General features: G+C 48.2%; 1 protein-coding gene across 1 annotated transcript in view; it reads left to right on the top strand.

The window, feature by feature from the left end:
- The window catches only part of BMP1 (bone morphogenetic protein 1), a 55,172-nt gene extending 49,637 nt beyond the window's left edge, over positions 1 to 5,535 (top strand). Inside the window, 2 exon segments of the mRNA XM_036751465.1 lie at positions 98 to 348; positions 4,699 to 5,535. Coding sequence (XP_036607360.1) covers positions 98 to 348; positions 4,699 to 4,833 — 386 coding nt within the window. The 3' untranslated portion in view covers positions 4,834 to 5,535.
- Positions 5,536 to 12,701: the final 7,166 nt, after the last annotated feature.

Genomic DNA, 12,701 nt, shown 5'->3' with positions numbered 1-12,701 from the left:
GAAGGAAAAGGAGGTGTTGTCTGTAGCAACCTCACTCCCTCTCCTGCTTACCTTCTCCACCACATCTTGGGCATGTGTCTTCTCCTCCTATGTACAGAATGTGGGGGTCATGTTCGGGCAGAAGTGAAGACCAAGGACCTCTACTCCCACGCCCAGTTTGGGGACAACAATTACCCTGGGGGCTCAGACTGTGAGTGGGTCATTGTGGCAGAGGAGGGCTACGGTGTGGAGCTGGTATTCCAGACCTTCGAGGTGGAAGAGGAGGCTGACTGTGGCTATGATTATATGGAACTCTTTGATGGCTATGATAGTGCGGCCCCCAGGCTCGGGCGCTACTGTGGCTCTGGGGTGAGTTCTTCCCCATCCCCTACTCCTCCACTAGATAGATTGTTCTGGGGGTTTGTCTCTTGTCCCTTGAAATGGGGTCCATGGGTCTGGACAGGGAAGGCCTGAGTGGGTTGAAGATTTGCTGGTGATTTAGAGTTACTTGGTGAGGTGTTGGCTTGGGCTACATATCTCTGAAGACCCTAAAGAAGTAGGCCAATTTGGGGCCAAAGCATGAGGTTCAGATCGACTCCAGGTGGAGTCCTTGTTTGCATTGGGCCTGCCCTGAGAAGATCTAAAACCACCCGGCCTTAAGGGAAGGAGGAGTTCTGTTTGCCCTGAGGGGTCAGTCCCACAAGTCTATCGCCAAGTAGGCTTAGGGAGCCTCCAGCTAGGGTTAGAAAGAGGCCAGAAGCAGGAGCAAGATGCCTATGTCCAATTCATCATGTGGGGAGGGCATGGAATCTAGTAAGAACTCACCCTATGTTCTGTGTCCCTTTTGCCCATATATAAAAACTCCCCACCTTGGGTCAAGTTCATGGCTCCAAGCTACCTCCACAGCACTTAGGAGTCTCCCCACCCCCACCCACAGGAGGCCCCTAGAATGTTTTATCCCCAAAGGGGAGGTCAAAGCCTAACAATTCCAACATAAGTTTCATGTTTTCTCTTTTCTTCTATCCTTTAAAAAATTCTTTTCTGCATAAGCTCTCATCCTTCTCGTCTCCAGTGAAATTATTTCAACAACCTTCTCCTAAGCTTCCACCCCTTCCATTCTCTCTCTCCCTCTCCCTCTCTCCCTCCCTCCTTCCCGCCCTCCCTCTCTCTCTTTCTCTCTCTCTCTCTCTCTCTCTCTCTCTCTCTTTCTCTTTCTCCAACCTTCTCATCACCTCCCTGCTTTCTTGCTCTAACGGGCCACTCTTGGGTCAGCCTGAATACCCCTGGACAATTAAATACCAATGACCCTGCAGCAGCTGCTAGTTTATTAGCTTTCAGGCCTTTGTGGAAGCAGAGCTTTATGTAGCCTTTGTATAAATGGAAAGAGGTTGGGGAAAGGGGAGCAGGGAGAGGGAGGTGGGGGTGGGTGGAGGTGGAGGAAGGTCCAGAGACCACACACCCAATTCTTTCCTGGCCTGTCCCTCCCAGACTAGACCACCTGGCCTGGTATCCCCTGGCTCCAAAGCTTTGCTTCCCGTCTCCCTAAGCCTCCCAGCTTCTCCCCACCTATACCCTCCACCACACCCCAGCCCTGGCCAAGAAAAGTAAGGAATTTGAGTTCTAATTCTTCTCCATAGAAGTCATCTGCCCCAAGCAGTCTTCTGTTTTCCATTTCCCTCTCCACCTTGGACAGTAGAAGATGTGCAATGAGGGAAATGAAGGTGGACAGTTTCGGGGTCTCCCATTTCCAGTAGTCTGGTCATTTACCAGGATCCTCAGGATTCATTTTATTCCCACTCTCCAAGCCTTGTACACAGGCAGCACTCAGTCGTGACTTAGTGAGAAAAGTCCTCAACATGTGCCACCACTCAGCTGTACAGCCTAGACAGGCTGGGATTGAAGTGGAATACTTGATGTTCTGTGGGGTCACAGGTCCCTAAATGGGAGGAAAGGGTGACTTGAGTGTCCAGTGTCCAGCAGCCTGGCCAGCATCAAGGCTGTTTAATGGTTAGCATCCCACCCTAAGCATAGGAAGTAAAGACTACCATCATCAATCAATTAATGAGCATATATTAAGCACCAACTATATGCCAGGTACTTTGCTAAGTACTGGGAAACAAAGGCCATAAAAAAATGTAAAAGCAGTGCCTGCACTCAAGATTTTCCATATTAATGCAGGATTCAGCACATAAATAAATATGTACATACAAGACACAGATAGAGCAGAAGGAAGGTAACTTTGGAGGGAAAGACTGGAGTGACTGAGGGACGTGGGAACATGGCATCTGAGTGGGGTCTAGGAAGAAGTGAAGGCCGTGAAGGGCAGAGGTGACAAGGGAGAGCATTCCAGGCATGGGAGACAGCCAGTGGATCATGTTTGAGGCCAACATCCCTGGGCCATTCTAGAGGTCCTGGAAGAGAGCAAGGGATGAGAAGGCTAGAAGGGTAGGAAATGGGCAGGTTAAATGCCAGACAAGACTACCTCTGAATCTGGAGGTAACAGGGAACCACTAGAGTCTATTGAGAAAGCGCTAGAGCTGGTTAGACCTACTATTAGGAAAATCACTTCGGCAGCCTTGTAGAGGATAATTGGAGTGGCAGAATGGACCAATTAGAAGCCACAGTCCAGGTGGGAAGTAATGAAGGCCTGAACGAGGTTAGTGGTTGTTTGAGTGGAAAGAAAGGAAATATATCAAGAGATGCTGTGAAGGAAGGAATCACAATATTTAGAAGCAGATTGGATATATGGGATGATCGAGGATGAGGATGAAGAACGCACCTATGTTGTGAACCTGGAGGGTGATGGCACCCTCAACAATAGTAGGGAAGTGGTGATAACAGGCCTTCTTGTTTCACCCCACAGAGAAAAACCATAACAACAACCACTAGTAATAGGGAAGTTCCGAAGAGGGGATGTTTTGGTAGGGAAAGATAAGTTCTGTTTTGGACCTGTTGAATCTGAGATGCCTACGGGCCATCCAGTTCAAATGTCCAATAGGACATTTTGAAGATGTGAGATCGAAGGTTCAGAAGAGAGACAGACTGTGGCTGGATATACAGCTCTGAGAAATCTGCATAGAGTTGATAAATGAAGCCATGGGAGCTGATGAGATCATCAAAGGAAAAAGAGCAGAGAGTATCCCTCCTCTTTAAGAGTGGTGGCTGAATCGCCAGGCGATATAATGGTAAAATCCTTAGTTAGGTCTGGGGGAGACTTTGCTTCTATCTTCTGTTTTTCTCTAGCCCCATCCCCATCACTGAAATCATCCCGGAGAGAACACTGTCCTGTTCAACCTTTTCTAAGGCACAACCGGATAAAAAACAATAATAATTTAAAAATAAAAACAGCCATATCGTTATAAGGTGAGAAGCAGTGTAGTACAATTAGAGGCCCAAAAGTGTGGAAGGCCTGGCTTCCAGGCCAACCCAACAGCTATGATACCTGGCTATGTGACTCTGGCAAGTCATTTAACCTTACAGACACCAGGCAACTCTCTAAGACAAAAAAGTTGCTGATCTCCATTGGTGGTGGTGGCGAGTTTCCTTTTTAGTAATTCACTATACAAATGAAATCTCAGGTTTAAAAAAGAATGCCTTTTTTGTGGAATAGGACATAATATTTTGAATCTATGATCTCATTTCCTTTTTTACAAGCAATCTGGAGGGGTAAGGAAGGCAGCTATTAATTATTAGCTCTGTTTACCAGTGAGAAAACCGAAGTAAGGGGGACTTGCCCAAGCTCACAGAGCTAGTGATTGGCTGAGCTAGACCCTGACTTGAGAGCCCAGAGTCATCCTCCTAAGGCAACCTGTCTTCCTGGCTGACCTTCTTCAAATTCTTGTTGCACAAGTCTCTCCTGCATTGAAGGGGCCAAGGAATTTAGTGAAAATGGTGTGTGTGTGTGTGTGTGTGTGTGTGTGTGTGTGTGTGTGTGTGTGTGTGAGAGAGAGAGAGAGAGAGAGACAGAGAGAGAGAGAGACAGAGAGAGAGAGAGACAGAGAGAGACAGAGAGTGTAATCTAGAAATAGAATGTTAAAACTGAAAGCATTCTTTGAGATGAGTCCTACTCCCTCAGTTTATAGATGAGGAAAACATGGGCTAGAGAGGAGTGATAATATTGTTCAGAGTCACACAGCAAGGTACAGGACTATAACAACTCAGGCCTCTCTATAGACTAGGAATCCAGTGGTTTTTGGTTGTGCCACAATTTCTGTCCTGTGCCCTCCTATTAGGCCTGGAGTGAGCTAGGGAGGGACTCCAGCAAGGCAGGTAGTAAAGTGGAAAGGGCACTGGATTTGTTGTCAAAAGCCCTGTATTCACCTCCTTCGGTGGCTAGCTATGTGATATGGGGCAAGTTGCTTGATTTCTCTCTGTGTCTCATTTTTCCTTATCCATAAAATGAGGGGGCTGGACTTGAGTCAGGAACACCTGGGTTTGAATCCTGCTGAAGACTCTTAGTTACTGCATGACCCTGAACAAGGCACTTAACATCTTTAGGACTCAGTTTCCTAACCTGTAAAATGAGAGGGTCAAAGTCAGTAACCTTAAAGGTCCTCTTCAGCTCAAAATCTATGATCCTGTGATTCTACTGTCTCAGAAGGAGGGCTCTTCATCTCCCCTTCTTGAGGCCTCTAAAGGGGCACAGGATATCCCTTTAGAGGAGGCCCAGGAAAAAGACAGTATCCCCAACCCTCACCCCTGGCACCTGTCTCCCAATAGCCCCCAGAGGAGGTGTACTCAGCTGGAGATTCGGTCCTGGTGAGATTCCACTCTGATGACACCATCAACAAAAAAGGCTTCCATCTTCGCTACACCAGCACCAAGTTCCAGGACACCCTTCACAGCAGGAAATGAGCAGAAAGTGACCTCTCCCTTCATCCCCAGAGGGAAGAGGAAGGCTTCTTCCTCCCAGACACCAGCTCCTCCCCTCCCCATAGACTGTCTTACACGGTCGGACAAGGGGACAGAGGGAGGCCATTCCCTTTCCCCTCTCAAGCCAAGCCTCCAGCTTGGATACCAGTTGAGTCTTTGAGGGTAGGGGAACCAGACTTCTCTCTAAATGGCTTCCCCCAACCCCCACTGCTCTTCTCTCCTCTTTTGTACCTGCCCTGTGACTGAGAGGGGTGAAGGTCCAGGAGATAGATGAAGGTTTCATGGAGACATTTGAAGACACCAGTGTTCTCCAAGCGGCACCCCCTCCCCACAACCTCCCTTCCACCATGATCTGGGAGAGGTCTGCTTGGAGAGGAAGACTCCCCCATCTTTCTTGTCCCTCTCACTCCAAATTATATTCTGTATAGTCAGTGGCAAAAAAAACCTCATTGTAACGCACCAGCAAACCCAATCCTCCTCCTTTGCCCTTCCCCCACTTCATTTTGGTGTTATTCTTAAACTCTGGTTTCAGAGCATGCCTGTCCAATGGGCAGTGGTGAGGGAGGTAATGGGGCGGGGATGGGGGAATGGAGAGATGGGGCAGTGTAAGGGCCTCTCTTTTCCCTGGGGCAGTGAGGTCGGCCATCTGGGAATACCCCAGCCAATAAACCGAAAGTGTTACAACCAATGTACTCACTAACCTCGCCAGATGTGCCTCCACGGCACACGCATGCCTGGGGGGCTATGTTGATTCCAGATGTGTGGGCTTGCTGTGTGTCTGGTGCTGTACGGAGGGAGCCAGGACACCTGGTTTCTCTGGCCAGCACTCTTTCTTTGCTCTCCGGTCCCCTGGGGCTGTTATTTCAAACATGGTGGCAGAAGAGTACACACCCATTGTCACAACACACAGACATAACCAGCACATACAATATGCATTGGCATGCAAAAATACATGCCCACCAGGGCACACAGAACCTGCATCCACAGGCATCCTCTCTCCCCCACTTTGTTGAGCCACTGGCAAGAAGAATGAAAATATATCCCTAGGGAGATCGTGTACTGAGAGTTGAGGGGGTGTTGTAAAGGACGGGGGAAGTAAGTTTCCTTGTCAATCTGGATTTTTCCATCCCTGAGTATGTGTGTGTGTGTGTGTGTGTGTGTGTGTGTATGAGAGAGAGAGAGAATGAGAGAGAGAGAGAGAGAGAGAGAGAGAGAGAGAGAGAGAGAGAAGGAGGGAGGAAAGGAGGGAGGGAGGGAGAGGTGGGGGGAGGAATTCGGATTAGCTCTCTAATCTTGAGAATCAAACCAAATCCAGGCAAGATGGAGACTGAATTGAGCTGAAAAGACTAACTTTAGGGTTATTATACAACCCGCCCTCCCCACCAAAAAACCCCAGCAACCTCTTTTCCAGTGTTTTCCCATCAACCCCCAGGCTCTGAGTCTCTAGAGGTACTGCCGGGTCTTGTCTCCTTGTGAGAGACAAAGTCAGACAGACTTTAGCTGCTGAACAAACATTCCAGCTCCAGGCACCTTTCCCCAAACTCCTGGGAGTGTAAGTGTGTGTGTATGTCTTGGGGAATGGAGGGGGGTCGGGGGGAGTGTTGCAGCATACATTGACCTCATCCCCTACATTCCTAGGAAGTAGAGATCAAAAAGTCATGTACATCTGCCTGATGCCTACAAATGTTGTGCTATTTCTTACCTCACCTTAAAGTCTAATCCCAAGGGAAGGAGGTCTCGGCCTGGGAGAGGGGACAACCGATCCTTTGCCTCATTTCTCACACTTTACCCCCTGTTTTTGGCACATTCCAGTTGGACAGCTACCATAACCCTCTCTGGAGAGTAGATGGGATAGCTGATTACCTAATTCTCCAGCTCCTAGTTGATAGCCTAACCCTGGTTCATCAAGTTTTTTATTGTCCTATCTTTTCCCATTTCAGATAAAGGAACTGAGGTTTAACAGGGTGGGTATAGTCCTGGGGAGTGTTCCAGCATGACTTTGTACTCTCCCAAGGGGAAGGTGGGGGAAGGAGCAGCGCTGACAACCCTACGTAAGGCCCTGGCATCCTGGGAATCATTCCCAAGCTGCTGAAAAGGAAGGTGTACTATTCTCTCCACCACCATCACCACCCCCTGCTTCCACAGAGCCCCTTCCCCACAATAAAAACTTGACATGTTCTTAACTGGAAGTTCTGTCCTCTGTGGGAGAGACCTCTTATCAGTTGGTTGAGCTTGGAATTCATTGGAGGCATTACCCAACAAGTCCATTTATTACAGTCATGGGGAAAGTGCTTGTGACCTCACTAGGTCCAGTGATGCCATGGCAACCTCCACCCCTCTTCCTACCCTCCCCAAGGCTGGGATGAAGGTCGCCATGGGGCAGGCTGGGGGGCCAGGAGCAGAATGGAAGGGCTCCCCAGCAAATGGAGCAAACTGGGACTTTCAGCCAGACAGTTTGCCAGACGGATTGGGGTCACTTATTCCATGGCAGAATTTGTAGTCTATGGTCACCAGCACCCTCCCTGCCAACCCAAAGTTTCCAAGAACAAGACCATGAAGGACCACAAAGACATTGTGCAAGTCGCAACCCTGAAGTCAGCCTATACAATGCCCAGCAAGGTGCGCTCCTCCCAAAGATACTGTCAGGCCATGACCAGGAGAAGGGCTGGTTTGAAGAGATACAAACAAACTCAATCCAGGATCAAGCTCTCCAAACATGGTCAGGCCAGGAAAAAGTCCAATATTGCCATTATGTACAAAGACAAACTCTCTGCCTCTACTTGTGAGGCCAAACCTGACAAGGTCCTCAAGTCCCCTAGTTATACCAAACCCAGCAGCAAACCCAAATTTAAGAAATGGTCAGTTACTAATATGCCACCCAGAGGAAAGTCACCTCGCTCCCGAAGGAGGTATGTCAGAAATCATACTCGCAATCCAATGGTTTGGAAGCGGTGGTGCAGGAATATGTCCAAGAAGATCAAGAGTGGTAGAGTCCCCTTCCAGAATATACGAGCCCGGAGGCAACAGAAGTCCAAGACCAGGAAAGTACACTCAGCTGTACAGGTTCCCTCTATCATAATCAGAGAGGATTCGACATTACCATTACCTAGACAGTGCTTGGCGTTTTCCCAGGAGCAGGATGAAAACAGTAACCTGTCACCCGGGACCCAAGACAGGATGACCCAGCCGATAGCAACTGAATACAACAAGGAAACGGAAGCCAGTGATGAGGTCTTCCAGGAGAGTGAAGAAAATAAGCCAGCAGAAGATGAGGAGTGGACAGAAGGGGAAGAGGAAGAGGAAGAGGAGGAGGAGGAAGAAACCGTTTCCTATGGATGGTGGGAACTATTCAGGAGCTGGTTGCTGTCTCTGGAGACGTATTTCAGAATTTAATAAATTAATAAGTTCGCCAGGAATATGCCTTCATCCTTGATTCTTACCCCACCCCACCATCTCCCCCAATTCTGGAGTGGTACTACTCCCCCGTTTTTGGGGTTCTGTCCTGTGCTCTTGTAGATGCCAATAACCCCTAGGCACTGTCCCTACAGTTCATTCAATCCCCAAAATGCCACCCTAAGATCTCCATATTCCTACTTTCTACCCCCACTTCTCTTTCCCTGAGGCTAAGCATGGCATTTTGAACCCTTAAATACCTAGGGCATGTGGTCAGGTGAACAAATTGATCTCCCTCAGACCCTGTCCCTAACCTAACTATCTTCACAACTAAATACCCTCATTACTTTTGAGTCTCAGGCATGTCTTCCACGTTGTGCAGGATCCCTCCAGCCAAGCACAAGGCATCACAATGTGGTAGAATGAACATCATACTGGAAAGCAGGAAGTCTCTGGTCCTGGATAAGTCACTTAATACCTGTGTGACCTTAGGTGAGTCACATAACTTCTCTGGACCATCAATTTCCTCATGTATAAAAAGGAGAAGGTTGAAATGGATGCCATTTCTAGCTCTGACATATAATTCTAAGGGGAAAGCAATTCTTGCCTAATCCCAGGCTCAGACTGGATCATATGGTCCAGAGAAGTGATAATAGAATGGTTTAAAATCAAGAGCTGTTAAGAATGGTCCTTACCTATGGGAAAACAACCTAGGGATATGCCATGAGAGAGAGGAAGGCTCCAGAATGAAGCCCACATGAGAAAGTCTAAGGGATTCCTTGATCTGGGTGCCCCAGATGTCCTCTCTGAAGCCATTTCCAACCTGTATTGTTGGAACCTAAACTTCTGTGTTGTATGTGTTGTATGGGTTTTTGCTGCTTCTGAGGTATGACTTTGACTGTCCTGCATCCCTGAAATGAATGCCACTTCGGTAGCCCCTTGCTAACTTTCCTACATAGGGCAAGGATACTGGGAGCGACAGTGACCACAGTGCTCTGGGAAAGGGCAAGAAACCAAAGGTTGAAAGTTCTCTGGCCCCTCCAACAGAGGAGTAACAGTGAGGTGCAGTCATAGTAAGGCATCCTTATGTGTCAGACCAGGGGTGGGGAACCTGCAGCCTTGAGGTCACATGTGGCTCTATAGGTCCTCAAGTGTGGCCCTTTGACTGAATCCAAACTTCACAGAACAAATCTCCTTAATAAAAGGATTTGTCCTGCAAAATTTGGACTCACTCAAAAGGCCACACCCGAGGACCTAGAAGACCACATGTCACCTCAAGGCCACAGGTTCCCCACCCCTGGTCTAGACAGTACCAGAAACATCTTGCAGATTCCCTCCCAAGGCTAGTGAGGGGCCCTTCTTGGGGACTGATGATGGGAGGCATTTGAGCAATTGAGTGGTCCCCAGGTCAGTGAAGTGGATTCTGTTCAAGATTTCTCTTTTTTTGTCCTTTTCTCCTTTTATCCACTGCTATTCCAGATATCCCAGGGCTTCTATGGAACACTGGACCCCACTCCAATCTTAGAAAAAACTACTGACAAACTTAGTCCCCACAAAGTCATTATTCCATCTAGGTGTATCTGGATCTTGAAATATAATCTAAGGAGTAGGCAATGTTTAACCTAAAGCAATGAATTATTAATGGCTGAACATAAGAAGTCAAAGTTAGGGTGGATGATGTACTTGGGGGCACAGGCACCCTTTAAATCACATGACGTAGTGACTGCCTACTCCACCATAGTGGCATATCACAGGATTTATGCCAGGCAGAAAAACTCTAGAGCCTAGCTGCAGTTGGGGTGGGAGAGGGGGTTAGCCTGAACCCAAGCCATCATTCTAAATAAATGTTAGGGGCCTCCTGCCCCGTCCCTCCTACTGGCTGGCTAATCAAGTGAGGGCTGTCGTTTCTCTTGCTTCATCACCACCTCTCCCCACCCCCACCTCCTTTTCCCCACCACATCTGGTTCTAATGTATTCCAGATGCAGTGGCCTAGCTTTTTTATGGCCAGTTGCCTTTGGAGGCCTCAGCTTTGCTTCCTGAGGGCCCCCTACCTCAGGGGATGGTCTCTGGTCCCCTGTGGTCTTCTCCTCAGAGGCTGAGATGGGTAGGTGACAGGAGCCAGGAGGAACTATGTGGAATCCTTGAGGCAGCCCACTGTGTGGATCTGTCTGCTAAGCTGCAGCATGAGTTAAAATAAGGTACAACACCTTGGAAAAGGAGGAAGGGATAGTAGGAGGGCCTCTGGCCAAGCAGGGGCAAGGAGGGGTAGACAGACAATAGGAGGGAAAGTGTAAATGTCCATGTCCATATGTGAACATAGGAGTATATCCAAGTACCATCAGAAGTGTGCACAAGTGTGAGTTTTTAGGGATATGTACAAAATGTAGGTGGTTATGTGAATGCCTGAGAATTTAGGCATTCTTTTTCCTGGGGGATGCCTTTTACCCAGCCTTCTGGCTATCCTTACTTCTGTTCAGAAAAGGTACTCATTAGTTCTTCTATGTAGTGTTCCAGAGGGAGGCATACAAAGAGCCAATGGGCTGCTTGGCTTTTTCTGGATCTTTTCTGCTCAGGCAGAGGGGCCATTTTCATAAGTAATTTGTAGTTAATTCATAACCCGTGGATGCAAATACTCCAGCTGGACCCTTCCCCAAGATTCTCCTCTGTGGCTCTCATCCCCACCACCTCTCTGCCCATTCTGCCTGCCCTGCTCTGGGAGGGAAGGCAGGAGCTTCAGCCACAATGGCGATGGGAGGAGAAGGTTGGGGGCAACATGAGGTTCCAAGTTATCTTATTCTGTGGGCCTTTTGGCTCATATTTAATGTGTCAGTCTGCCAACTGGGTCAGATCAGAGGAAAAATGGGGTTCTGGAAGTTGGCCGGGAAAGACCCTTGGGGCAAATTCCCACTTCCTGACCCAGTTGATCATGGTAGCTACTCAAGAACACAGGGAGAAGTCACCGGTTAGAACTGGGAATGGAAAATCATCTCTCAAGCTCCTCAGCCCTTCCACATCGTCCCCACTCCTACCCCCAATAAAGAGAGCAGGGGGTAGAATACCAAGACTCCAGGGGATAGTCTTTCTTTCCCAGGTGGTAATAGGGACCTGGGAGACCTAACAGTGAGCCAAGAATTTCCCAAGAAATTATTCCTAGGGTTACCAGGGAAAGCTGTGGAATACTCCCTTTAACCCTCTAAAAAAGGGCAAGATTCTCATTTGGCTGGGACAGTGTTACATGCAGGCCTACTTGGAGGAAGGAGGATGACCTGGGTGACCTTTTGCCATCCCTTCTAATCCTTGGCCCTCTAAACTCTCTGCCCCACCCACCCTTCTCATTTAATCTTTTTTTTTTTTTGACATAACATAGTTTTATGACTCCACAGCTCCCCCTGGTGCTAAACTAGACTGGAATTCCCATCTTGACAAGCTGGGGCAGGAAAGGTAGGAGAGCTCCAGAGAATGCCATTCACAATCCCAGAAAAGGGCTGCATGAGGTCCTGTCTTTAATAATCATTACCATTTAGAGAGCGCTTTGATGTTTGGAAAGCACTTACATTTATGATCTCATTTGATTCTAACAGCCACCCTTGGAGGTAGGTGCTATCGTCGTCATCCCCAGTTTACAAATGAGGAAACTGAGGGCAGTTGTGACTTACCCAGAGTCGCTCAGCCAGGAAATGTCTGAGGTCAGATTTGAATTCATCTTCCTGATTCCAGGTCTGGCACTCTGTCTAATGGGCCACCTAGGTGCCCTTCGCCTATCTGTGACCTGCCACTGGGCAGACTCTTAATCCCAGGCCAATGGGCTGCTTTTGACTTTTTTCCTGGGGGGTGCCTTTCACCCAGCCTTCTGGCTACCCTTACTTCTGTTCAGAAAGGGTGTTCATTAGTTTTTCTATGTTAGTAGTTCCTGAGGGAGGTATGCAAAGAGCCAATGGGCTGCTTGGCTTTTTCTGGATCTTTTCTGCTCAGGCAGAAGGGCCATTTTCATAACTATAATTAATGAAGAGGTGACTCAGAATAGCCACCTTTTAGAGTCTGGCAAGGGGGAGGGGATATCCAGGTTTGCAATTTAGGCAGCAAAGTCTACTGGAAAGAATAGATTGGGAAGCTAGTCACAGCTCTTACTGGTGACTAGCTGTGGGATCTTAGGCATACCACTTACTCGGCTCTATGCCTCAGTTTCCCTGGCTGTAAGGCACTGGACTAGACTGATGATTTTTAAAATCTGTACCAGCTTTCTGATTCCTGGAGGAGCATTCTAGCCCTGTTTTCCGAGAAGGGGGATTACAACACAGTGTTCCTCAATCCTTTTGTCTTTGGAACAGGATTCCTGAGATCCCTTTCCTGAATAGATCTAGTAACCCCTAAGAGTACTTCCAAGTTTCCCTTTTAGATAGGAAATACATATACATCCCACCCCACAACCCTGCCCAAGGAAGGAGTAGGTGGGGGC

The sequence above is a fragment of the Trichosurus vulpecula genome, chromosome 3, assembly GCF_011100635.1.
Source record: "Trichosurus vulpecula isolate mTriVul1 chromosome 3, mTriVul1.pri, whole genome shotgun sequence".
Lineage (NCBI taxonomy): Eukaryota > Metazoa > Chordata > Mammalia > Diprotodontia > Phalangeridae > Trichosurus > Trichosurus vulpecula.
This window is presented reverse-complemented; position numbering and strand designations above follow the sequence as displayed.